Consider the following 27,469-nt stretch of genomic DNA (forward strand, 5'->3'; position numbering starts at 1 on the left):
TAAACCGTAAGATTTTAGTAATTGGGCGCTCATAACAAGCAAAACTGAACGTCAGTGCCCTCTGTTGGTTCAGGCTGGGAAGTGCAACCAATTACAACACTAGGCTTAAATGCGATTGGCAGCTGTCTTAAAAACAATCGCGAAATCACGACCATTCAAATTTTAACAGCTTCAATCACAAGCGATATTTTGGGGTTGGTTTACCAGCAGGCGGCAGCGAGGTCAGGCTTTCCCAGGACCTCACCAACGCCTCTGGCTGCCATGGCGACGTCGACACATAAACACACACAGCACAGACATGTCCCCCAAGACTGTCAGTCATCAGACTATCACACACAAATCACAACGAATGGTACGTTTGTGTCTGGTTTATTACAGCAGGGTTTTTTCCTTTTAAATACAGACATTTATTTGCAAAATACTAAAGAGTATTACAACTCAAAGTACTAAAAAGTTTATATATCGTAATCATCATCATAATTATTGTCTCTAAAACACCTGGGGAAACGAGGGGGCGGGTCACTGAGGCACAACTTTCTCCATCAAACATTTTACTGGCAAAAGATCGGAAGTAACTCGCATCCAGTTAGGCTTTCCGGAACCTTTTTTTGAGTGACTTGGCGTTAAAAACGTCTAAAACGGGCAAAAACAAACAAACAAACAAAAATACAGCGGCGACACAAGATGGCGTCAGGATAGAAGACTCCGCCCCCCCATTTACTGACAGACAACACCCCTCTGTCACCGACAAGGCAACTTTCTGGAGATATGAGGTTCTCCACATCGCTGATATGAAGCTCACAAACCACGCTGACACCAAGTGGTAATGATAAAGTCAAATTATCGTCCATTTTAACACATGGCGGTTGTATTGCGTTCAATTCGAGCTCTTCTTTTGGGTTCATCGGCGACAATAGGCGCCTGACCGCCACCTACTGGACAGAAGTAGTACTAAAACTTTAATTTTGAAGCAGGGAAATGGAGGTCTAGCACCAAATGGGCCGTCAGCCAGCACAAACACGATGGAAGCTTCCTTAAGTGAGAGCTGTCAATCAACCGTGTTGGAGGCGGGGCTGCTGACACTTTAAAGCTTTCCTATTGGCTGACGAATAAAAATGTGCTTAAACGGTTTTTCTCCTCCTTGGATTCTTTTAAATGTTTTGTTCACGAAAAGGCTAGTTTGAGGACATGACATAAAGTAATATTTATGAATCTATATTTATTTATTGTATTCATATTTAATATGCAATCAGGTTGTGTTTAACACGCAGTAACAACTTGCTGCCAGCAGGGGAGCTGCAACACACTTACACGTTTTACACCACATGTTTTTGGGGCTAGCCAGCTCAGAAGCGGGGTCACAGGGATGGCGGGGACTGTTAACTTCCTGTTTAAATGAACACAAAGCAAAGTGATGACAGACGCTCATCAGGCGGTCACATGAGCAGCCAACCAATGGCGTGGAGTGTTGTTGTGGCAGGCACACTCGCGGTCTATTGCTAGTTGAAAACAGCCCTTCAGCTCACAGCGCTCACCTGTCCACTATTTACACCCAAGAACCTTCTACTTTCAACAGTAGAAATAAAAGTCCAGGTGGCGCTGTTTTCCTTTTTTTTTTTTTTTTTTTTTAGACCCCTCAGGCGGGCGGGACAACAGAACCACTTTGACACAAAGAAGAGCCAACACTGGCAGTCAAGGCGCCAGCGCGTTTGTGCATTTCCTGTTTCACCGTACAGTGACAAGACCCTGGAAGGTAGAAAGGTGTTGTTGTTCTCAAATGTCGACTTCCGGAGGTCTCGACTAACCGTTATTGCTGCACACGCTTGTTTGTTTTTTTGTCTCTGTGCAAAAAAAATGCGCATCATGTCCGTATCTTCGTATAAAACGGAGCAGGAAACGTACGCATAAATAAATAAATAAATACATAAGACAAATGCATTCAATTGATGATTAATTAACCTTTCTTTGGGAGGAACTCGATGTCTTGTGTGCAAATAGAGTTATTTGTCGTGGAATGAAACTTTAGCTCGGGAAAGAGGAAGTGGAAAAAGCCGGAAAAACCTGCGTCATGCTTTCGATTTCAACGTTTGAAGTCTAGGCCTCTACTTTGTCCCGACGAACAAGCTTCCTTATGTAGCTGAATAGAGAACAACAATAAGCGCGGTCATGACTAATGAATGTCTGTTAACAGGTTTTTCCAGGCGTGCAATTCCAAAGAACTAATGTTGCTGATTGTCACCTTCTCGTCCGCACTCTCGTCTATTTTGGTTCAACGTATGCGGCAGCTTGCGCTAACACCACGACGAAGGTTAACAACAGGAAAGTGACCATGAGAACAAAAGCCAAAAACTATTTCATCTTTGAGCTTTTTTTTTTTTTAAATATGTGACGATGCCAAGAGTTTTTTTTCCCGGTGACGTAAAAAGTGCACAACTAGAAAAGAAAAAGATGTCTTCCTCTTGTCCGTTCAAACATCGCAGCAGCAAAGAGGCAAACTGCAAAGTTTGTTTTCAACTTACTCTAAAAAATATAAAAAATAGTAATCATTGTACAGCTATTAAAAGACTCGTCAACAAAGTTAAACTTTTACTACCAAAATATCCGCTATCCTCATGTGGTCTCCCCGCGGCAGGCGCAAACACTCGAGCGGACGAGTTAGCTAACGTCGCTAACGCTGCTCTCGGCGGATAAATGACGGATACATCGGCGATATAGTGGGTGGGAGTCAGAGGTGGATCGAACTTTAGGTCCACACGAGAAAAGGCGGAGTTGACAGATTTTGTTCTTGAAGAAACTCCTGCAGTTCCAGGAGTTGCCACAGGGGGCAGGAGGTATCGTTCCAGGTAGTAAATTGGTACTCACTACGAGGCCGCCGTACATTCAGTGAACAAAAGCAGGAAGTTGTCGTTCAGAACATTTTTTGCTTCTTGTGTCTACGGTATCTCTCTCACTGCGTCGCCCGCCGTCCGCGAGTGTTCGCTCGGCTCGCTGCCGCTGGCTTCCATCTTAGCAGCGAGCGGATGAAAGATGTCCGGCGTGGCTCGCGTCACGCTGTTGTACGAGGGGGGCGACGAGGTGGAGGAGACGGTCTCGGAGCGCTCCATCCCGATCAGCCCGGAGCCGTAGTTCTCTCTGATCATGGTGGCGATCAGCCCTTCTTTCTCCGGCGCCTCCTCCCTCGACTCCGCCTCCTCCTCGGCGCCGTCGTCCTCGCCGTTGGCCCGTGCGTGGCGAGGAGTGGTGATCTGGCGATACAAGAAGGAGGCGGCCTTCATCTGCCGCCTGATCAGATGTCTGCGGTAGCAGCGCTGGATGACGGCGGCCGAGACATCCTCCTGCTTGCGTCTGAGCGTGGTGGTGATGGGCTCGTAGGAGATCTTGGACGGGTTGGCCATCATGAACTTCTCCTCCATCTGCTGCTTGAGGGCGTCCATCTCGCCCGACTCACCCAGCACGCGCTTGGTGAAGGCGAAGAGGATGTCCAAGCAGTGGATCTTGTCCCCACTCACCATGGGCAGGTCCATGGAGATCAGCTTAATCTTGTTGGGCTTCCCAATGCGCAGCGGCTCCGACAGCGAGTCGGCAAAGTCAGACAGTTTGGCGTACTCGATGAACTGCGTGGCCTCGGGATCGAACTTCTCCCAGACCTCGTAGAACATCTCAAAGTCATCCTCGCTCAGCGGCTCGGTGCTCTCCTCCGTGGCCACGCTGAAGTTCTCCAGGATGATGGCGATGTACATGTTGACCACGATGAGGAAGGAGATGATGATGTAGGTGACGAAGAAGGTGATGCCCACCGACGGGTTCCCGCAGTTGCCGCGCTGGGTGGTCCCCGTGTGCGGGATGTTGGGGTTGCACTCCTCGGGAGAGTTGTTGAGGATGGGACTGAGCAGACTGTCCCAGCCGGCTGACGTGGTGATCTGGAACAAGCAGATCATGCTGTTCCCGAACGTCTCGAAGTTGAACATGTCGTCGATGCCCGCCTGTCGCTTGACGTAGGCGAAGTTGGCCATGCCAAAGATGGCGTAGATGAACATGACGAGGAAGAGGAGCAACCCGATGTTGAAGAGGGCCGGCAGCGACATCATGAGGGCGAACAGCAGCGTCCGGATGCCCTTGGCGCCTCGGATAAGACGCAGGATGCGCCCGATGCGGGCCAGTCGGATCACCCGGAAGAGTGTCGGCGACACGAAGTACTTCTCGATGATGTCGGCCAGCACGATGCCTGGGGACACGGACAGCACCGTGAGATCAACACCTTTGTTCCGCTAAACCCGTTTTATGTGACGATCACGCATTTTGACGCCCCTCAGCTGCACACATGCATGGACGTGCACACACGCACACACACACACACACACACACACACACCTTTCATCATGTGAGGTGCAGGTGATGGAAGGGAATGGAAGGCAAGCATGGTTTGTGTGTGTGTGTGTGTGTTGGGGGCGGGGTAGAGGAGTGGGAATCGCCTCGTACATCAACGAAACTCCTCTTCCTGCTCCCTCCCCCTGTCACCCCCCCACCCTCACACACACACACACACACACACACACACGTACACACACAAGTTGATGGAACAGGTCAATCATGTTTGATTTCTCTCCAGGGACCCGCCCCCTGGCAGCGTTGATTGCTGCTGTTACCTTCACCTCCCCCAGGCGGCCTCGTCTCAGTGTGGACACATGCGCACACGCACACACACACACACACACACACACACACACTTAATCACATACTTGCAGCAAGCGAAGAGGAAGAAATGAAAGATGAACAGTGATGGATAAATGAACTGCTTAGGCTGTGCATGTGTCACGTGAGTCGCCCCCATGTCCGTCTGTGACTGCGTGCCCAAACGAGACCTTGGTGGGGGGGGGGGGGGGGGGGGGGGGGGGGGGGGGGGGACAGTCAAGGCCACCCAGGCCGTCACTGAGTTGACAGATAACTGTCAGAATGACATGACATGACATCCTGCTATTGGATCGGATGGCTCACCCTGACTAAGAAAAACACGTGCACATCCGCCCAGGCAGCCCGGGCAGCCCAGGCAGCCCAGGCAGCCCAGGCAGCCCAGGCAGCCCAGGCAGCCCAGGCAGCCCTCCGCCCCGCCCCGGTCAAAGAGTGACAAAGCGTTCCTACCGACGATGGACAGAATGACCACCACGAAGTCGAAGATGTTCCAGCCCACGGTGAAGAAGTAGCACCTGAGCGCCACGATCTTCACCATGCACTCGGCGGTGAAGACCACGATGAAGGCCAGGTTGATGTTGTTGAGGATGTGCTCCATCTGCGGCGGCTGCTCGTCCGTCTCCACCATCATGGTGATCATGTTGAGGAGGATCATCACCATGATGATGATGTCGAAGGCCTGCTTGCCCACCAGGTCGAAGAAGAAGCCCTGCACATCGTTCTGCGAGAGCGAGAGGAGGAACGTGTCGGCGAGTTCTTGTGCAGTGAGAAGGTGTGACCGGGATGTGGTACCAACCAGCGGTCTGGGGATGGGTTTCTGGGGTTTTTTGGAACCCAGTTTCTTCATGGCGTTGTAGTACTTCTTCTGTTCCTCGGTCATGAAGATGTCCTGCCCTCCTAAGTGCTGCCAAGAAGACATCAGAACATTATTTTCACCCACCAAGATGACACTGAAACCGTTCCGTTGGAGGTCAGCGGCCCAAACTTATCTTTCTTTTCTGCTGGTTGAAGTTGTCGATGATGACTCCGATGAAGAGGTTGAGGGTGAAAAAGGAGCCGAAGATGATAAAGATGACAAAATAGAGATACATGTACAGGTTGATCTCCTTGATGGGCTGCTCCTCCACCTGCGGGAGACATGCTTCATGTTCACATTGGGTGTTGAAGATGAGGAGGAGGTGTTGTGACTTACGGCTCGCGAGTCCACCGCAGCGTACATGATCTCCATCCAGCCCTTGAAGGTGGCCTTCAAGACAAGACAACACAGTGAGGCTCCCATGTGACCTGTAGATGGCGCCATGGCAAAGAGGGCAAAGGTTCTGAGGAAACACCCGGGCTGTCTAATCGCCACGGCAACAGCCATCAACACATCCTTTTAAGGACTTCCTTCCTCCTGACAAACTTTCCACAGCCTGGGGCTTTCTTCAGACGCTAATGCTCCTAGTTGCCACGGCGACCAGCCAAACACAGGGAGATGCCTAACGACCCGTTGCCAAGGAGACGGCGCTCATTCAAGTTCTCGCAGTGAATCAACAGATCTCCCATTTTCTCCTCATCTTCATGTCGTTTTTTTGCACTTCCCGTTCGTCCTCTCATTTTCCCTCCCTTCATCCTCGCTGCCCTCCTCTTCATCCTACTCCTCCTCGCTCTTCATGTCTGCCTACTTAATGGCTCTAAAAATAAAAGCCTCTCAGGGCTGATTGACTGGCGGCGTGCTGAACGCCCGCGGCGGCGGCGGAGGCTAAAGTACGAGCTGGAGCGAGGGTGCTGATGAGAGGATGGAGACCATGAAGTAAAGTGTCTTTGTTCACTTAGTGGAGGATGGAGGGAGGATGAAGATGGAGCCATTAAGACTTCATCCTTCCAGTCGGATTTCAGTGGGGAAAAGAAGAAGTAAAAACATCTCACCACTTGGAGGAGTGCCAAGTACCCGGCGCCCACGTTGTCGAAGTTGACCTTGACCTTGGTCCAGTAGTAGAGCGACGTGTCGTTGAGCGCCTCGCACTCTGATTTGTTGTTGATGAATCCGGCGTCGTAAATGTGTCCCGTCCTGTTGACGCAGCGTCCGAACTTCCCTGCGAACAGGTTGACGCCCATGATGCTGAAGATGAGCCAGAAGATGAGGCAGACCAGCAGCACGTTCATGATGGACGGGATGGCGCCGATCAGTGCGTTGACCACCACCTGCACCCACGCACGTATGAGGACGCCGTCACATGCGGGGAACGCTTGATTGTGTCCGACCTGCTCGTGGAGGACGCGTCTTACCCTCATGCCTTCGAACCTGGAGAGCGCTCTGAGGGGTCGAAGTGCACGCAGAGTCCGCAGCGATTTGATGGCGGCAAAATCAGAATAACCCAGCGTGTTGGCCACCAGGCTGACCAGCGACACCTGCAGGAGACGGACAGGTGAGACACTTGGCGCCGGCCAATTAGAAGATGGCGAGCGGCAACTTACGTCCACAATGAGGAAGTCCAGCCAGCACCAGTAGTTGGTAAAGTACTTCTTGAAACCGTACGCCAACCATTTGAGCATCATCTCCAAGATGAAGATGTACGTGAAGATCTTGTCAGCGTACTCCAGCACCACCTTGACCACCTTCCTCTGCTCGATGTAGATGTCCTCAAAGGCCTGCGTGGGGGGAGAGTGGACATCACCAACATGTCCCACACACTCTGAACGGAGTCAAGTTCGAGTCTGACCAGAGCGCCCGAGCTGAGGAGGATCATGAAGATGATGAAGGTCTCGAACCAGCTGTGCTCCACAATCTGATAGCACGTCTTCCTCATCCTCCACCACACCTGCCCGAGCCCCGCCGTCGTGTCCACGTCGCAACAGTGGAACCTGGACACACACACTGGATGGAGGCAGAGAAATGGATCACTCATGGTGATGGACAGGAAGATCACGAGAGCTTCATGAACGCACGTCCATACTACTCTTAGCATTTTGAGTCTTCCAACATGGCTGCCAAGTTGCCATGGTTACCGGCAGCATTTCTGGCATCACTGAAGGCTTCCTGTGGCACACACTGATTGCCACTTTAATTAAAGCTCTGTGTTGCCACGGTTACTAATTGGCCTCAGTGATTTAAAGATCCAGCACTCAATCAGCAACACTTGTTGTGTGTGACAGAAATCCCCTTCCCCCGCCCGTATTGAACGCAGCGCTAAACGCTTCATTAAATCAACACGCCGCCGACGCCTCCTTCACTCACCGCATTGAGCGCCCCTCAGAAAAAGCCGTTGATCGATCCCCGCTGCAATGTGACTGAGCGACACCTAAACGCACCGTGTGCCGCACACAACATGCTGCTTTTCATTCAGAACCAGGGTCCGAGTTGAACGCGAGTGGACCATGTGTGTCGCTCAGGGGCACTGTGGCACGCTTCCATCTGAGAACGGGGGGAATAAAAAAAGTCCGGTGGTGTGTGCGGCGTCGCATTAAGCCAAAGAGGTGGCATTTAGACGCCTAATGAAGCAGATAATCTAACGGTGCTGGCACTGCATGTGTGTGCGTGCGTCACCAAGGTTCAGTGGGTCCTTCGCTTTGCATGCGAGCAAATACATTTGATCTTTCTGCATGTGTGTGACTGAAGGTGTGCACGCGTGTTGGCAAAGATAACAGCGACATAACGAGGACGCCAACGGTGAATCACTCTGTCAATGCTAACATTAGCGCGGATCTTAGCTTAGCATTGTTTAGAAGGTTTGTCGGCCTGGCGGCTGACTGACAGCTTGACATATTTAGTCATGACTTAAACCGAAAAATCAACTTTGGTCCGCTCGAGAAGAGACGGAAGCAAACAACAAGGTTCACGAGGAGCGGAGGAAGGAGAAAAGTGCAAACTTGCAGCAAATTAGCAGAGCTCAGCAGAGTGCGGCGTGACGCTGGCGGCGAGTGTGCCGCTCTTCATCACAAGTAGAAAAACATCGCTGTGACCTTCACTTATCTGAAAGCTTGCTGAACACTTGCTGGGATTTTCCCGCTCAGCTGACCTTTCTGCCTGCGACGTGAATAATTAGCGGCATCGCACTTCAGGCCAACACACACACACACACACACACAGATAACCTGTTTTGTCTTCATGTACTGCTTCTACTATTTGAAGTGTTCATATTGTCTGTACTGATGATGATGATGATGAACATCGCGTGTGCTCTCCAAACTGGACCAGCGCAGACCAAGCAGAGAGCACGCGGTGAGCAAGCCGGCGGCAGCTGGACGTCCTGCCAAGTGTGGAGGCCTCTGTAAGCTCCAGATGGCCCGGCACACACACTTGCTGCTCTACGCACAACATGCTCTCTTGTACATTAAATTAGCAAATGGTGACGTGACAACATTGTCTATATAAATATATTTATTTTATGAACTAAACTGAATAAGTGGACTACATAAGCTAATTATAATCACTACAAAACAACACATGGAGATTCGCTGGATTGAAATTAAATAAATCTATTTTCCGGGAAAAGAATGATATAAAAAGGTGCTCGTTTTCAAAAATGGCGTTGGCTTGGCCACGCCCACAAAAAATCCCAGCCTCACAGATGGCCCCCTTTGTTTTTTGGGGGTTATGTGAGCAGCTGGCCCACTCTGAGAGGCTCCCTAGGTACCGGGGAACCAGTGCTGAGTCAGCGTGCTGGCGGTACTGATGCGGTGTGACGGGATGAGAGACCGAGCCAGGATGCAGACCCAGCGGTGCCAGCAGGCGGCGCCTTGCCACACGACGGCAGCTGTTTTCTTCTACAAAGTATTAGCGGGACCAAAGAAGTGGAGTGAGGAACCAAGGACCGGGTCCAAATATTCCTCACAGATCACATCAACAAATAATGAGTGCGAAGCAGCCTAGCTAAGGGTTGTGTGCATTATTTGAGGTTTTTGCACCGAGAGAGTCACTGCAGCTAAAAATGTGGATTCATCCTATGTGGCATTCCCAGCTGGATGGCCCGATTCTGTCTGAGCCTCTTGGCCTTAGCAGCACCGCTGAAACAAGTGGACCAAATAAAAAAATGCATGCACAAGTGTAAAGTGTGAAGTCAGAAGCGTGAGTGTGGTCACCATGAAGACAAACGTCCTCTGGAGCCGCTGAGTCAGGAGGGAAGCCAGGTGCTGCTTTCACCTGGATCAGAACCATAAATCTCATGATGAAGGTATGGGGGCGAGTGGGGGAGGGGCCACTGCCTAATGACGCCACACTAGTCAGCCATTTGCGTCATGACTAACGGGCTGACTACACAAGAAACAACCAGAATGCACCTCATGTATCGTCTTTGATCACATGATGACAACATGTTAACAGGACCGCTAGCTCTCAACAGAGCAGCATCATGCGTAACACGCCTGTGTCACATGTCATGTGGATGTCACATATGGGCGAGCGGGTGGTTCTTACTGTCGGGGAAGCAGTTCTCGGGGTCCATCGCCTCTTCGGCCATCTCAGAGTACTCGTCTTCCTCCTCTCCGGGCTTCCTCAGGTCAACCGTGCTGCCCTCCGACAGGCTGATGTCATCTTTCTGCTGACAACATGATACCATCACATGTTGCGTACACGTGACGTGGATCATAACAAGACGAGTGCACGTGTGTGTCTGCCTGGAGGCCTACATGGACTGTAATGTTTGAAGGATGTAGAACATTTTTGATGTCTCACGTCAGACGAGACAAATCAAAGCGTGTCCTGCCACCTGTCTCTGCAGAGAACACCTGCACTCTACTGGGGTTAAAGGTCGCCTGCTGCAGACTGAGGGAGGGGGCAACAGAGGCCCGGTCCTCCACACCTGGCGGTCTGCACTTACTCTAACATAAGTACATTCAAATATAAATTACAAGCACAAATTTTAATGTCTTGAAAGTGTTGTGACCTTTAACCTCTCATCTGATTGGCTGACGGCTCAATGCATTTGCCGTATCCAAAGGAGCGGAACTTCCATCCAGGAAGTTGGAAGTCAACTGAGAGCAGGTGCATGAGATGATTAAGGATGACCCGTGATAATCAACTGAGTCAGCGCACGCGCACACACACGCGCACACACACACACGCATGCACACACACACACACAACCACGACACAAATCTGTCGTTTCAAGTTAGATGCAAAGAGGGATGTCCTGCTGCTGACATCACACACATGCACACGCACACACAATGTTGTAGAGTGCGAAGATGCTGGACCATAATGCTTTGCTTCAAGCCTCCTACTGTGTGTGCGTGTGCGTGTGCGCCTGTGTGTTTTTGCAAGATGTAGAACCCTACCTGATGCTGGTCACCCTCCTCTTCCTCAGAGTCCTCACTCTGGTCGTCATGGCCCACCTCCTCCTCCTCGTCCTCCTCGTCCTCGTCGGGGAACTCCACGTCCGACTCTCCGGGGGCGATGGGAACGCTGATGGTCAGGTTGGGGTTGGTCATGTAGCTGTCGTCCTCCGACACCACGTACTTCTCCACGTGGCGGCCTGGAAGGTGCATGTGGTTAAGGAGCACGGCGTGCGGGCGGAGCTCGTCGTCAGATGGGGGTGCGCTACCTATGACAGCGCCGTTTGCTTCCGTGTGGATGCTGCTCAGACGTTTGAGCTTCATCATGGCTTTGGCCTCCTTTCGCTTCTGGCGCCGCCGCTTGAGGTTTCCGTTGAAGAAGTCCACCACCTGCATGGCACACAAAGAGGTGAGCGAGCGCATGGAGCAAGGCAGGCGCACCTGTGCACACCTGTCTGCGGCACCAGCCCAAGCCTCTGGTTATCCGATGGATGGCGATCTGCAGGTTGTTCATCTCGCCGTCGTCGTCGGGCGCCGACAGGTTATCAGAGCTGAAGCTGCTGAGGAGCAGCGCCAGGAAGAGGTTCAACAGCTGTGGACGAAACACCCCTCACCGTCACACACAGGATCCATTGTGTGGAATTGATTGTTCATTAACAGCCGTTGAAGACAAATGATGTGCACTACCTGATTGCAGCCAGCAGAGGCGCTATTGCTACACTAACGCTAACTCCTCTGGGCAACATTATTGTGATCTATATACTGTATACAATAATATATTTACACTAATATTAAAACACCAACTATTGAGTAATTAATTTCCCATTTATCGCCCTACTGTGTGGGTGTGTGAGCGAGGTGCAGCCATCTTTCAAAGCATGTGCATGTCACCAGGATGCTCACAGCTACTTCAGTACGTAAACATTCACACAGGTGTGACCCAATGTGCCAAGTTGTGAACGGTGTGCACGTGCGTCACCTTCACAACAGCACAATACGTAGTGAGAAGCAAATGTGTTATGTAACAACCAGCATCCAGACGCTTCCAATTTTGCTTGTGTAAGAGCAAATTGGGCCAGTGGGTCAATATCTGTGACCCCGTGTGTGTTTGTGTGTGTACATATCGATCCAATCCACCGGTGTCTGTGTGTGTTTGGGAGAGTCGTATCTTGCTGTCACATGTTGGCTTTCAATGACCCAAAGTACTGAGGTGTCATTGGACTGGGGTTGAGGGAGACAGCAATAGATCAATGCCGCTGATTGGCCTGCTGCTCCGCCAATGACCTTGCCGCACCACCAATGCCCCCCCTCCACAGACTGGGCGAATGGAGGAGCCTTTGAACGTGGGAACAACATCAATAAACAAACAGGCAGCGAACACACCACGCCACAGTGTTTTTATTCCAGCTTATCTTCTCAATTCACTATAGAAAGTACAGCTGGATATACTTAAGGGTTTCTATAGTACCTTTTTTCCGTTGAGAAGACCAGAAAGAAGAATAAAATCCTGAAATGTGAGGTCTGTACACAATTTTGTCAGATACCGTAGGTTTGTGAGATTAGAACAAACCTCTCTGTATGAACTTAATAAAGTTCACCTCAGGTAGTCTCTGTCGCGCACACACACACACACACACACACAGGTAGGTGACAAACGAGCAGAAACGTGATCTGTTTTTGGTGTTCCTCCTCATCACAACAAACCACCGTGAGCAAAGCACCCCCTGGGAAAATGGATTGCAGCGTAAGGGACGGAGTGAAAGAACGTTTGTAACGAGAGCGAGAGAGGGGTGGAGGAGAGGAGGCGGGAAGAAAGAGGAAAGCAGCGGCCGCGGCAGGAAGCGTCTCGAGGCAGGTGCTCAGCAGGTGAAGTGCTGGCTCAGGGAAACACATTCACCTGCTCGTTTGTCATAACGAGAAACAGCAAACTAAACATCTGCTCACCCGCGGCAGCCGAACACACACACACACACACACACACACACATACTTGTGCTGCACATATTCATCCAGTCAGGTCAGCACGTCCCCTGCAGGAGGAGATAGAGTTGCTGCTGCTGACAGGAGAAGAATAAGTGTGTGTTTGATTAGCGCCCTCCCCCCATCTGCTTTGAGCCCCTACAATGGAGACACACACCTTCGCACACACACACTTTGATACAATGATGGAAGTGCAGACATGTGACAGCTTCATGGGATAAAGTTCACAGTAAGCTGAGCTACTGTGTGTGTTTGTGTACAGTGGAAGACGATAGGACAGCTTGTTATCAAAAGACATCTTTCCTCTCTTCTCTTCATGTGGAAGAAGATGATCTGGTGTGTGTGTGTGTGTGTGTGTGGGTGTGTGTGTGTGTGTGCACGTGATGAAGGGATTCCTAAAATGACTTGGAGCGGAGCTCGGGGTGGGTTCATAGGTCACTCACCACCAGGTTTCCGATGACCATGACCAACATGAAGACGAGGATGCACAGCGGCTGACCTGCGACCTCCATGCAGTCCCACATGGTCTCAATCCACTCGCCGCACAACACCCTGAAGACGATGAGGAAGGAGTGGAAGAAGTCCTTCATGTGCCAGCGAGGAAGATTGCAGTCTTTGGAGATCTTGCACACGCAGTCCTGAGGGAGGAGCAGGAGGAAGGATGTCACTATGCGCCGCCTTTATGTATGAGACACGGAGACCAGCGGGTCAGAGGTCACCTGGTAGTTCTTTCCAAAGAGCTGCATGCCGACCACGGCGAAGATGAAGACGATGATAGCGAGGACCAGCGTGAGGTTGCCCAGAGCACCCATGGAGTTCCCAATGATCTTGATGAGGGTGTTAAGGGTGGGCCATGAGCGAGCCAGCTTGAAAACACGCAGCTGCGAGAGAACAAGAGACAGAAACATGGCAGCCATGAGTGTGATGGCTTCCACTGTGAAAGCATCGTGGCAGAAAGCGGGCTTCACCAGGCGAAAGGAGCGCAGCACGCTGAGGCCCTCCACGTCGGACAGGCCGAGCTCCATGAGGCTGAGACACACGATGATGCTGTCGAAGATGTTCCAGCCCGTTTGAAAGTAGTAGTATGGATCCAGAGCGATAATCTTCAGAACCATCTCTGCCGTGAAGATTCCTGAGAACACCTGGTAGGTGGAGAAGTACTTAAGCAAGAAGCCGGACAACAAAAGGTTTATTAAAGCAGGTGAAACAGGACATTTCCAGTTGGTCCTGATGGTGCATCATCCGTGTGTGAATGAACAGAGTACTGTTTCCATGGCGGCATCATCCTCATCATCACAGCATGAATGAGGTGAGCACTTAGAGTTCACTACACATGTACTATTTTTTTTAAATGTTTCCAAGCGAGGAAGGGAAATGAAAGTTAGCTAGCGAGACTTAAAGGTTCATTTTATGGACTCAGCTTGCTGCTGTTGTGTTCACATCCACATCACATCTCAAAGGAGAGCAACACAGTCGATAAGCTTGCTGCTGTCACATAAGGTCACATGGTATGATGTGCACAGTGCGGTGTCAACACGCTCTTCTTCTTCTTCTTCTTCTTCTTCTTCTGTGAACGCTGCAAACTTTCAAGCCATTCATGTCTGAGTGGAAAAAAAGCTGAGTCATGGTGCCAGGACTGAAAGAGCAGCGCTGCTAAATTGTTAACTGGATAAATCCTGTAATCCTCACAGATGTTTGCATTGCCTTTAGCTCGCCTTTCAGCACGTCTGTGTGTGTGTGTGTGTGTGTGTGTGTGCGCACGCCTGGAGGATCATGTTAGGACATGACTGTGCTGACACAATCAGAGTCAATAAAAGTTGTTGTGGAATACATGAACATGCTACATGCTATCACATGTTCACATATCTTGCAGTAAGAGTTGACGACCCTGGATGACAAGGACTGACCATTTTGAAACTGATTTTGGAACTAACTTGTAACTGATCATTTGCTTGTTCTCATTATGGTCGCGGCTGAGGTCGAGCCTCAGATTGTAGAGCCATCTCAGCTGACTTTGGGCGGGAGGTGGTTTACACCCTGTCAATCACAATCACAGAGCACATTTTAGAGTCTTCAATTAGCCTAATAACCTAATGGTTCTGGGATGCAGGAGGTACCCAGGGAATACCCATGCATGCGCAGATTCAAACCCTCGGTCTCCCGTCAGTGAGGCCGACATACTGTACAAACCACTAGGCCATCATAAAGCTAATGCCCAACTTTACTTACTATTTTTTGCACTTAGACTGAGCTGAGCAGAACTGTGTGTGTGTGTGTGTGTGTGGGCACGAGCAGGTGTGAACACTCTGGCTGGTGGGCCTTTCACACCTCAGGTACAGCAATTAACATATTGCATCAAGCATGCAATCAGCCAACGTGGCATCAGTCGCACCAGCTGTGTCACTCACTGAACAAGTGAGTCCCATCCATCAATGAGGGTCCCTACCAGGTTTCCGATGCTCAGCATGCCGTTGAACTCATCAGTCATGGGGTAGTGTTCCATGGCCATGAAGAGCGTGTTGAGGACGATGCACACGGTGATGGCCAGGTCCAGGAAGGGGTCCATTACCATGATCTTCACCAGCCGCTTCAGCTTAAGCCAGGAGGGGGAGCACTCCCACACCAGGTGACGGTGGGCGAAAACGTACCAGCATGGGTGACATTTCTTGTGGGCCTCCTCCAGTTCTGATGGGTCGGGTTGCAGACAAAGAGCAGTCATAATGTCATATCCAAACACTCAAGTTAGAAAAGGGTGAGTTCTGTGGTGGTGCTCACCCTCCATGGCGTCCGTGAGGTGGCTCGCGGCGCTCAACGCCCTCCCCCGCTGCTCAGAGCCGTGCGTGGATGAAGGCCGCGGAAGCAGCACGATGCTGAGCTCTGTGGTGGAGGTGGGAACCTGCAAGGGGCCACACTGACCTGGTCACGCACAACACACGCACACCGACTTGACACGTGCACGACACTTACAACTTACATGCACACCGCCAGGCTAAATTCATGAGCTGCCATCTTCTGTTACCGTGGTGATACCACCGCACACGTAAACACACATTCAACCTCTTTGACCTGACGTAAATCTTTGTTTACGTGATTGTGTGTGTTTCACGAAGGAAACATAAGCAGGTGATGACTGGTCTTCGATGATTCAGAGAAATCACTGCTGAGAGTGTGAGTGTGTGTGCGCACACTCGTGACCACTATATTAGGTACACAATATAAAGAAAAGACTTCATTATTATGTGACAGATTGTTGTTTTGATTTCAATTTCAAAAAAGTTTGAGGCGAAGCGTCCAGGTGTGGTTACATAACACTTCCTGCTCGCGGCCTCTCCAGTGAGACGTGACGCAACGGCCTGAAGGTCGCCTCCCACGGTAACGCCTCCATCCTGTCTGTCTGCCAGGCCGCCGTCAGGGAGGCTTACAAGCGCCGACGGCCGCCAGTTGTGCTCTAATTTGCCTCCAGTTAGCAGCTGTGGGTCGCTATGGTAACATTTCCGTGGCAACCAGAGCCATCATTTCTTCCTCCAGCTCAGCTCTGAGTGGTGAGACTCGTTGACACCAAAACTTCTTGGACTTTTGAAGACATTTTCGGTCTGAGACCTCATCGCTGGGGGGGTTGGAGTGGCCAGGCTGACTGAGAGCTCGACCAACATCAACTTCAAGCAGCTCTTTTAGCCTTTGACGCCACAAACTGCTGTGCTTGTTTGCGTGTCTGCTGCTATCTGAGCTGGAACATGTGTGTGCGTGTTTAGCCCATGATATCATACTGCAGGTATGCAAAGTGCTGATTCATAATTCACATGTCTGGGTGTTGGACGGTTGCAGTCTCCACCATTGTTTCCACTGTGACAAGCAAACACACACATGCAGCACTCACACTCTCCTCCTTGACCTTCTCCATGGTGCAGGCAGGCAGTTGCCCCTGCAGTGGTGGTGGTGAGACCCCGTTGTGGTCCATGGCAACAAAAAGCTTCCCGTTGATGTTCAGAGTGGGATAAAATACCTGAGTGCGCACACACACACACACCTTGTTATTATCCTATTAGGACGTTATGTGGTGGTCTTGCATCAAAGAAACACGTGCGAGTACCTGTGAGCTCCTGCTGGCGGTGCTGTAAGTGCTGGGTCGTCGTTTGGGCCATGGCTGTGGCAGAATGCCACTGAAGGTCCCGCCACTGTACGTCCGTCCCCCGACACCCTCAATCACATCGCCAGGAACGCTGTACTCGTCGTCGGCCATCTCTGCCTCCGAGCCACGGCTCCTGAGGCGGAAGTTGAAAATGGACGACACCTGACTGCTCCTCCGTGTTCTAGTGGAGAAGGATCGAGCCAGCAGCGGGTGGAGGGGCTGGCAAAGAGGGGGAGGTGGGAGAGCAGATGTTACTTCCTGATGTCTTACAACAAGAGTGTGTAAAAAAAAAAAAAAGTGGACATGGCCTCCAGCTGTGCACTTTATAGCTGCATTTCGATCACAGGCCCACAGGGGGCGACTTCACTCAGCTCCGCCTTCTTCAAGAAATATAGTAGCTTCAAAGGAACTCACCTTCCCGGCTTCTGTCACGTCCACCTGCAGCAGCTTCTCCTCCGATAGGTTTGCTTCCACGTCAGCCACTCCCACCAGCGCCTGACTCCGCCTCCGCTCCTCAATGATGTCCAGCGGGGGTCCAAAGGGTGACACTTCTGGTGACATGATGGAGTCCGAGTCGAGGGCTTTTTGCGCCGCCGCCTGATGAGAGGAGTTAACATGACGTAAAGGCGTCCAGCAGAAAGTGGCTCAGCTAATGACGCGACGCCACCTGCTGCTCTTTCTTCAGACGCTCCACTGCAAGCTGGAACTCGCGCTCCTTCTGGCAGGCCTCGGCAATGGTGGCCTGGTTCTGCTCCTCGTACGCCATGGCGACCACAGCCAGGATGAGGTTGACCAGATAGAAGGAGCCCAGGAAGATGACCACCACAAAGAACACCATGTAGGTCTTACCGGCTGAGCGCAGCGTCTGCAAAAACACAACATGTTCGTGGCGGCATCAGGCACCAGCACGGCGCTGGAGATGCTAACGGTACCTGGTGGTAGAGGTTCTCCCAGTAGTCTTGTGTCATCAGGCGGAACAGCGAGAGGAAGGCCCAGCCAAAAGTGTCAAAACTGGTATATCCATAGTTGGGGTTCCGTCCCGCTTTCAGGCACTCAAAACCATCTGGACACTTTCTGCGGTTACAAAAAACAATTGATGAGTGATTAAGCAAAGTAAACAAGAGGATGTTATGCAACTGATAAGAGTACAACACAGGAAGTAGGCCTGCATCCCTCACTCCATCTTCTCCTGACACAAACAGCAGCTCTGCTTCCTCGTTAGGCTCGTTAGCGCCGGGCGACCAGGCCCCGCCCACACGTGTCACAGCCGAGGACGGAACACACAGCAAGGGGCAGGGAGGACAGCGTTCATCATAATTGATATTCCACATTCATATCCCATCACATCCATTTGCAGCCCACGCGGCCGCAGCTGATCCACTGGAGCACGGCCAGTGACACAAATGACCATCCATCAGAACCAGAACCCGCGCTGCAACATCAGGAACATGACGTGACCCGTCACGCTAAGAGAATGACGGATGTTTACACGACATGAGAACATCGACTTTGAGAGAGGAGTGAGAAGAGGAAAAGTGAGTCGCCAGGCTATACTGCATGTGAGGGTTCAAACCGGCGACCCAAGCGGCTTCAACACCCTATGCACAATATTTCCACCAAACTACTAAACAAGTGTCTGCTTTGTCAGATGTACAACCAATCAGAGCGAGACAAAAATAATGCTGAGGCCCCTCTTGTTTAGGCATTACGGTAACAACAAGTCATACTTAATGCGATAATAAAAAGCTGAACAACATTAAAGGCAATGCAATCAATGGAAATGTACTTTCATAGAGAGCAAGGAGCTGCTGATACAAACATTACAGCAACAACAATCGATGTTAATAGAATGCTAATGTGCATGCCATGAGTGCATTGTGCTGATAATACAACTACGTGGACACTGATGAGGGGGAAAATGATGCACACACACACAATGTGACTTATCAACAGTCATCTTCATGGCGGTTAGACTGACACCCAGCCTGAGCAAGGCCGTATCGTCTCACACACACACACACACACACACACACGTCACCCGCTCTGGTCCATCCATCTCATACAAGTGAGTCAACATGGTGGCATGTGAGTGTGTCTGATGGCTCCAGTCAGTGTGTGTTTGTGCGCTTTAGGACCTCGAGGACAACATGAAGAGTGTGTGAGTGAGAGCTCTGGAAAATGCAGACGGTGGGATGTGTTGTGTGTGGGCGTGTGTGTGTGTGTGTGTGAGGTGTGAGAGCCAGCAGTTATCTCTCACACACACCTCAGCCTGCGTTAATGGAGGGACACCACTTCAGCCCCCCCCCAACCAATGAGGGGACCTCTGATTGTGGCACACGCATACACACACACACACACACATTCTGTTAAAGTAGGTGTGTAAAATTAAAAAGGAATTGATGTTTTCAACAATGAATCAAACCTGAAGAACGTTATGGACGATGTGTATCGTGTGTGTGTGACACACAAAATGTCAAATTGTGGAGTGTGTGTAAGGAAGAGAATGTGAGTTCAAAGTTCACAAGCTGATGATTGCGTTCATTAATTGTGTCTAAACTTTGTGAGACAAAGACAGACAGAGAAAAGACAGATGGACTCAAAGACAAACATGGTGAGCTTATTCTGGGATTCATTCAGGGTGTGTGCGTATGTGTGTTCCCCTGCCATTCCATTTTGTTTCCTATCACACACACACACACACACACACACACAAAGCACGCACCTTCAATTATAACATTCAGGTAAACTGAGGCCTGGGAGGAAGCCAGTACTTAGCATCACCATAGCAACCGTATCCCAGTGCTTGTTGCCGAGGGAGATTGTTTTGTGGCACCTCTGCTGAGAGAAGTGTGTGTGTGTGTGTGTGTGTGTGTTAGAACACAGTTTATCCTACCGATGTTAACTGATGATAAAGGTGATGTATAAAATCACAGACAAAGCTATCATGCTAACCTTAGCATGGCTGCTACAGAAGTGACCATCACGTCAGCTCCACTTTTAGATGCTGATGCCTCCAAGCTCAGCAGCTTTGCAGAGGTCAGAGGTTATGAATCCCCAGGAGGAATCAGAGCTGGGCACATAGGTCAAGGGTCATCGCTGCTGAAGGTTAAAAGAGGCCACCGTGAAGGTCACAGTGAGTGCCGTGTGCAGCCTCACTTCTGTTTAATGTCTCACGAGTGACACAGCAGCTCCTGAAATAGCGGCTCCAGTGCGGCGGGGGCGGGGTCAGCCACTCGTTAGCATCAGAGCGTGCGCGCGAGGCTGGCGGTGCTTTGATCGCTAACGTGCGAGTGCCACTTTGATCGTCACTTTTGGTCACATTGATAACAGAGTCGTCTCAAATGTGTTATCGTTGGAACATCTGAAGTGGCCTGACACACACACACACACACACACAAACACACACACTGACGTTCCCGCCACTCTGACAGCTAAGTGCTAATTTTCTATTAGCATGACGGTTGAGTCCACATGGTGAGCTGTAAATACACCATGTGTACACAAGTATTGGGACACTTGCAGGAAAAGGAAATCTGGAGCTTGCACAGATTTTGGTGTGTGTGTCTGCGAGGATGTTTTCGAGGTCAGATGTCCATCAAAGGGTGTTTGATTGGGTTGTTCACACCGCACTCAAACCCCATATCTTGGTGTACTTTGGTGTCCATATTTGTTACATTTGTGAGGGGAAAAATGTCTGCTGAAGGACTCCAAAGATTTTTATGATTCGGTCGAAATGAGTCGTGATGCCACTTAAGGTTTTCAGTTTCAGAGTTAAATCGTTTAAGGGTTCACAATCGGGCTTGAAATTAGATTAGTTTTTCCTGAGTGAGACGGGCTGCAACCTTATCTTATGTGTCCTTTGCTTACCCATGATGTGCTGTGCTGTGTTGTGTGTGTGTGTGTGTGTGTGTGCGTGAAGGGGTTGTTCAGTTCGTCATAACCAATGACATACACAACAAGGTCATGTTCAAGATGGCCGACATGGTCCTGTCTGAAGGGGTTGGACGTCGACAGCCAGAAAAGGTCAAAGTGTAGCCTCTGATTTCTTGGCGTCTTTGTCCTCACTTTAACTCTTTTAGTTTGAGCGCCACGTGACCCCCCAGGATCAAAGCAGCATTTTGCGAAGCAGGCTGGCATTAGCATGTGATTTAATGGCGCTGGTACCAAGGCGATGCCAAGGACAAGGCCGAACTGCTGTCACTCATTGTGCCAGCGCGAAGGTGATTGGCTGCAATCAAAAATTTGTGCAGGTCACAACGCCCCCCCACCCCAGCCGGACCTTGAGGCGGTCATGAAAGATACCGCCAGCTGAAACCGGGTCAGAACTTTTAAGAGTGAATGAACGCATGAATGCTTGGAGTGGGAGTCATATTAATAAAGCCAAAGAGAAGGATGCTAATATGCTAATGCAAATAAATTCATCAATCTGATCAACTTATCACTAAAAAATGATGCTGAATATCCTTGTATTTTTATGCTTACTTTACACCTCTATGCTTAAAACTGTATTTTTTGTACCCAAGTACCTGCACACACACGCGCACACACACACACGCACACAAATCCCCCCATGGAGCAGACGTTTGGGAGGTGGAAGCCTCTTTGGTTGAACATTGAACAGACGTCACATTCTCCAGCATCCCGCGGCGCTCGCAGCACACATACATCCAGTACACACGGCGCTCATGCACGAGCCCGAGTGCACGAGCGCACGTGCACACCCGCAGAAATCAACAGCCATTTAGAAGAATGTTTTGCTTATTGGAGTTGGAGTTATTGATCTGGCAGCTTTTAACATAATGTTTTAACCATTTAGAAAGACACGAGTGCGTGCTGGGAAACTTTCTAAACATACACGTGTGTGCACGCACGTGCAAACACACAAGCACACACTCACATCGACATAGGGACCACCAGCAGAGAAGGCGGCTAATGGAATGATGAATATCAGCCGTACGACGCAGTGTGTTCCAGGAAAATCACCCCCCCTCGGCAGATATTTCCCCTGAGCCGAGTCGGCCATATTTCTCCCTAACTGCGCTGATGACAGCACCGGGCTTCTGAGAGGAAGCTGGGTCACACAACATTGAAGTCCTCTTGGGTTCCTTCCACGAGTGCAGTGAAGGACAACCACGAGGCCACATCGGCAGTCTTGCTCCTTAATTCCAAAGCACAAGCACCCAGCCGCCTTATGCTGCTTATGTTTGTCGAAGACGGGAATTCCAGCTGAAGGCGACATTCTAGAACATGGGTCGGCTTGCTAAAAAATATTCGATATCATCCCTCTCAAGCATTCTCAGTTCTGTTCTGACCTCACATGTTGAATGTCAAACAACGCCCCTAATGGAGACCGCTAATTAGCACCGCTAACGAGGCACATTTTTGCAATGTGCTCGGCATGTCAACAGAAAAGGTGGCAGCAAAGGGCGGGTCACATGACCTACTGTATACTCATTTGTTGGTTGACCATCTATGTTTGTACAGGCCCTCCATGTCCTGCTTGTTTTGTAATCATGATTAGCCAAAGCTCAGCCAATCAGCTAACGAGGTGTCAGTCCTCTGGCGGCTTGTGCAAGTCGCAGCACGTCAGTGTGTATGTCGGCGTGGGTTAGCTCAGTGACCTTTGCCCTCGGGGCGGTCAGAGCAGCCTCGTGCGTGCGCAGCTCGGCCTCAGGAAGCCAGCAGCGGTGAGATCATCGTCACTGTCAGTGGCGCTCGTGCACTCGCTCCTTCTGCCCACGCCGCACAACAATTTGAGGAGCGCCAACAACCAGCACGAAGGTCCACATCAACACTTTTTCAACACATGGAAGAAGTTGCAACCATGGCTGACCTCCGTTGCCGTGGTTACTACCACAGGAAACCGGTCCAGGTCTACTCGTATCATCACCTGGCCAAGAGAGGGCAAATTTGAATTTTGTGGTCACTCCATCTTCTCTCTTTTCTTGGTTTCATCCTGCACTCCTCACTCTGCCCTTTCCTTTAATTTTGTTGTGTCCATCTGTTTTTGTCATCTTTGTCCCTTTCTCCCTGGCACTCCACTTTCCGCCATCTGCTCCGCTCTTCTTCACCTCCACATTGGCTTAATGTTGCCTCCTTCATCTCCATTCACGTGTCTTTAATTTTCTCTCCTGATGCCCTGCAGCCGCCCTCCTCTTTACTTCCCTCCTGTCTCCTCCTATTGCGCTCTCCTCACTCCTTCCTCGTTCATCTTCCTGGCCACTTCTCTTCCAAACATCCGCCTTTCTGCTTCACCTCACCTGAACCTCCATGCGCTTCCCGGCCGTCCTGTAGCGGGCTGGCGTTTACCTGTGAGCTACATGTTAGCATCCCGAGATGCTTTCACACGGCGCAGTCGGCTTGCTGGAGGCTAGCGCACGCACACACACATGCGTGATGTTGTGATAGCGGTGTCATTCACAGTGTCAGCTTGCCCCTCTCAGCATCAACAGTCAGCACAGATACTCGTCCTTGCTGATGTGTGTCACATGACCCCGCGGCGCCACACTCATTTTGCACAAAAACACAAAATTAACTTAGAGAGAGCCAGCGAGGAAGTGACCGGCTCTCCAGTCAGCGAAGGAATCACATCACAGAATGTGTCTCGTCCCACTACAACGCACCTGAAGAAGGAGGCGTGGTCATGAAGGGAAAGACTCACCCTGCATCGCTGCTGTTCCCGCAGATTAAAGCGTCCTTTGCTCCTTCCACCTTGTAGAAGTTGTCTGCAAGAAAAAAAAAGTGTTTCAACAAGTCGCTTCAACATCCTCTGAGTGGCGGCCAGGTCGTGTGAGTGGGCGGGCTCAGAGCTTGCAGGCCACCAACATGAGGACGATCGCGAGCGTTTGACTGGGAAAAAGTTGTTCTCGTGCGAGGCGACGTTGCATAAGACGATGCAGGAGCAGACAGGCGGGGGTCGACGACGCCTTCCACACAAACACTGACCTTAAAAGCTAGCTTGACATTTTCATCCACTCGCCTTATGGGAACAACTTTCAGGATGCTCATCTTTTATTCAACGCCAGCGCACACACACGCGCACACACACTTTATCAGCCGCTACACATCCCACACAAAAGGAATCAGAGAAGCAAAAGACGCTTCCTGCAAAAGAAAGTTCAACCTTTTCGCACAAACGTCAAGCTACAACTTTTATTGTGACGGGACAGTTGTGATGTTAAAACAATTTAGATATTCAGGCAGCAATTAATTGAACTTAATCTCACATCAGAACTTTTACTGTGACGGGACGGGTGCAACATGGCAAAAAAAAAACAACAATTTTTTAAAAAATCTATTGTGGCGAGATGGGTGCAATGTCACTAAAAATGTGCAAAATGCGACAAAACAAAATGCAGGACGGCACCCAAAATGGCCACCATAGACCACACTGAGCTACATGGCGGCCGACGTTTCGCGTAGGGAACATCCGCCATTGATCTGCGCCGACAAACGCTTTCTGGCAGGCGGCGACAACGCAGCGACGCATGGTGCTCGGGTTTCATGGCAGCTTTTAGAGGTCGATACGGACGCCTGCGGGGACCTTTGTTTGTTTTGTTTGTTGGCGGCAACACAAATAGTAGGTGCATTAGTATTGAGCCACACACAGACACCACGGGCGAGAGCAGTGTGATGAAGGTAGTCCTCACCCTCGTCGCTGACAAAGTGGCGCATGGAGGTCCATGTCTTGTTGTTGCAGAAGAAGGACGTGTTGGCGGGCAGACTGTCGTTGACGCAGTGCGCCGTGCTGCGCACACACTTCTGCCGAAGATTCCCCATGAAGAGCTGCAGGCCGATGAGGGCGAAGACACTCAAGCAGAAGACAGTGAGGATCATCACGTCAGCGAGCTTCTTTACTGATTGGATTAGAGCGCCCACGATGGTCTTCAGCCCTTCAAGATGGACGACAATGTTAGGGAGCTACCACCATGAACCGTGGAAAAATTGGGCTAAAATCACTTTAAGGAACATTCCAATTGAAAATAAAAGTGAGCTGAGCATTTTAGAAAGATTGTGCAACCAAGATGGCGCTGAATGCAGTAAAAAAACAAAAAGGTCAAGTGAAATTGAAGCAAAGCAAACGGGTGAAGGTGTAGCGGGTGGCCATCTTGTTGAAACAGTCAAGCTAATTGCGGTCCAACTCAAAAACAACTGCCGAGTAGAAATGTGAACACAATTTTCAAACTTTCATTGTGAGACTTTAAAGCACAACAGCTTTAAGTCGTGAGCAACGGCAAATGAAGGACTGACAAACAAACATGGTGACAAACACAAGAAGAAGAAAACATGAAGGAAGAGGAGTGACGCCAGACACTCGCACACTAAACGTCACTTCTGCTCGTTCTGCTCAAGAGAGACGTACTTTTTGAATAAAATTGTGCGCTAAAGATAAATCATGCGCTTTGGGAAACCCTTAAGGGGCAGGCCTACATGTTACGACTTAGAGTAGTATATTATGGAACATGCCATCACAAATATAAATTCATTAGTGCTAGATTCTAACGTGCTAAGTGGCGACATACAGAGGTCAGCCAGCATCGGTTTGCACATTTTCTATCCTGAAATTTGCTTTTGTTTTGGAATAAGTCATTTAACTGACTTGTCTATAAAACAATGAAGTGAAATATATTGCTTGACTTCAAGATGCTGTGGTCTGGACCTCTGATGTCCACTTGTGTCCTAGTATACTACCAACGTGCATCACGCCATCACGCTGTATGCTAACACGGAGGGGAGGTGGGCCGGTTTTCCCCCGCGCTCACCTGGGATGACTGAGATGGTTTTGAGCGCTCGCAGCACCCTGAACGTCCGCAAGGCCGAGACATTACCCAGGTCGACAAACTCAGTCACATATCTGCAACAAGGCCAGACACAAGCACAAAGACACACAAAGGGTGTCACGCACATACACACGCACGTGAAACACACGCAAACACACGCCTGGAAGCTCGACCGTGACAAAGGTCAAAGCAGGAGCTGCTCACATGGACGCCACCTGGAGGGGGCTACACCTGCGTAACCTCTGATGTCACAAGCCAGGTTACTCGGATCACAGCTAGCGTGTTTAGCTATCACACCCTCCAGCCGACTTCCTGTTGTCAGCTTCCTTCTTTAGTGCCCCGTGGACCACACCCGCGCCCACGCACGGGGCAGGAAGCACAGGGGAGGGGAGGCAGGGACTGACCACACACGGGATGGACACGGGGAGACATTTTTACGACCACACAGCGATGGCGAGCGTTTCCTCTCCCTCCTCGCCCCCCTGGTGGCCTTACCTGGGATGACCGAGATGGTTTTCAGGGCTCTCAGGACTCTAAAGGTTCTCAGCGCCTGCAGGTTGCCTACTTTGATAAACTCTGTTAACAGCCTGGAGGGGGCAATATGGCGTGTACAGCGACAACAGAAGAAGACAAAGCTTAACAGTGTCTGACAACAATTTTACATACATCCCAATCTTTCAGACTGAATCCATCCAAAATGAAGATTCATGCTCTCAAATGTTTACATCTCAGGTGAAAAACACAAATATGGCATTTCCTGCTGAAGGTTATAGTGTTGATCCAGTGGCTTGGTAAAACACGAGCATCGCAAAAGAGGGCGAGGCCTCGGTTAGAGAGAGCCAGGTGGGTGCCTGGCGACGGCGGCCATTTTGCCCTACCCTCACGCCCATCAACTCATCTGCTGGCGAGCTGCTAACAGCCTTCGAGAAGAGCTCATATTTCTCCCCCCCATGACTGGCAGATTGATTGAATTACCGTGAGGGCGGCGGCAGCGGTGGGGGGGAGTCGTTAGGGGCGGTGCTGATGGCGGTGGCAGTAAAAGCTTCAGTCTGTACTTTTTTTATTGTTACTTTAACGTGTCAAAGATGACTTTAATGACTTAGCTCATCGTGTGCTTCCTCCATTTTCTTCCATCAACTTTTCCGCACTCGTGCCAGCGAGCGGCTAAATATTCCAGTCGCAGCAAACTCCAGAACCTCCCGGCTGGAGGACGCGCGACTGGTCATGTGATGCTCAACATTAGAGCGCCAACAAGGAGGCGGGGCATTATGTGTCGATTGAGGGCAATGGACACTGTTGCCATGGAAACTCAGACTCAGTGGGCGGGGCTGAGAGCATCAGTCTGACTATTGTGTGTGTGTGTGTGTGTGTGTGTCCGGAGGGGTGTGTCTATTTACTGACCATCACTCTGCTTTTAATAAAGCTTGAGGTGACGTTTCAGGGGCACACTGTGTGTGTATGTGTGTATGTGTGTATGTGTGTATGTGTGTATGTGTGTATGTGTGTGCGCTAATATGTGACTTATGTGTCCCTACGCTGCTAAAGATCCATCTGACTGCAGGATGGTCCACAGGTCAAGGATGTGCACCCACTGACACCGTTTGTGTGTTGGTGTGTGTGACGCCATAACTTGATGAAGA

At 50.4% G+C, this 27,469-nt stretch overlaps 1 protein-coding gene across 9 annotated transcripts in view; it reads right to left on the bottom strand.

Annotated features, from left to right (window-relative positions):
- Positions 1-346: 346 nt before the first annotated feature.
- Positions 347-27,469, bottom strand: part of LOC131108621 (sodium channel protein type 4 subunit alpha B-like) — a 42,696-nt gene continuing 15,573 nt past the window's right edge. For 2 of the 9 annotated variants that reach the window (XM_058059766.1, XM_058059765.1), the window contains 24 exons: positions 25,812-25,903; positions 24,699-24,941; positions 23,711-23,774; positions 17,982-18,123; positions 17,717-17,914; positions 17,464-17,646; positions 17,011-17,268; positions 16,798-16,923; positions 15,696-15,816; positions 15,367-15,605; positions 13,889-14,062; positions 13,640-13,801; positions 13,364-13,558; positions 11,393-11,533; positions 10,945-11,331; positions 10,085-10,208; positions 7,392-7,546; positions 6,958-7,320; positions 6,598-6,873; positions 5,882-5,935; positions 5,679-5,816; positions 5,486-5,590; positions 5,140-5,410; positions 347-4,225 (listed from right to left, as the gene is read on the bottom strand). In XM_058059766.1, the coding sequence (XP_057915749.1) occupies positions 2,934-4,225; positions 5,140-5,410; positions 5,486-5,590; positions 5,679-5,816; positions 5,882-5,935; positions 6,598-6,873; positions 6,958-7,320; positions 7,392-7,546; positions 10,085-10,208; positions 10,945-11,331; positions 11,393-11,533; positions 13,364-13,558; positions 13,640-13,801; positions 13,889-14,062; positions 15,367-15,605; positions 15,696-15,816; positions 16,798-16,923; positions 17,011-17,268; positions 17,464-17,646; positions 17,717-17,914; positions 17,982-18,123; positions 23,711-23,774; positions 24,699-24,941; positions 25,812-25,903 (5,503 nt within the window). In that variant the 3' untranslated portion in view covers positions 347-2,933. Of the gene's footprint in view, positions 4,226-5,139; positions 5,411-5,485; positions 5,591-5,678; positions 5,817-5,881; positions 5,936-6,597; positions 6,874-6,957; positions 7,321-7,391; positions 7,547-10,084; positions 10,209-10,944; positions 11,332-11,392; positions 11,534-13,363; positions 13,559-13,639; positions 13,802-13,888; positions 14,063-15,366; positions 15,606-15,695; positions 15,817-16,797; positions 16,924-17,010; positions 17,269-17,463; positions 17,647-17,716; positions 17,915-17,981; positions 18,124-23,710; positions 23,775-24,698; positions 24,942-25,811; positions 25,904-26,324; positions 26,417-27,469 lie in introns of all 9 variants that reach the window. The other 7 variants (XM_058059773.1, XM_058059772.1, XM_058059771.1 and 4 more) reach the window with 7 other exon arrangements.

The sequence above is a fragment of the Doryrhamphus excisus genome, chromosome 21 (genome assembly GCF_030265055.1).
Source record: "Doryrhamphus excisus isolate RoL2022-K1 chromosome 21, RoL_Dexc_1.0, whole genome shotgun sequence".
In the NCBI taxonomy this organism is placed as follows: domain Eukaryota; kingdom Metazoa; phylum Chordata; class Actinopteri; order Syngnathiformes; family Syngnathidae; genus Doryrhamphus; species Doryrhamphus excisus.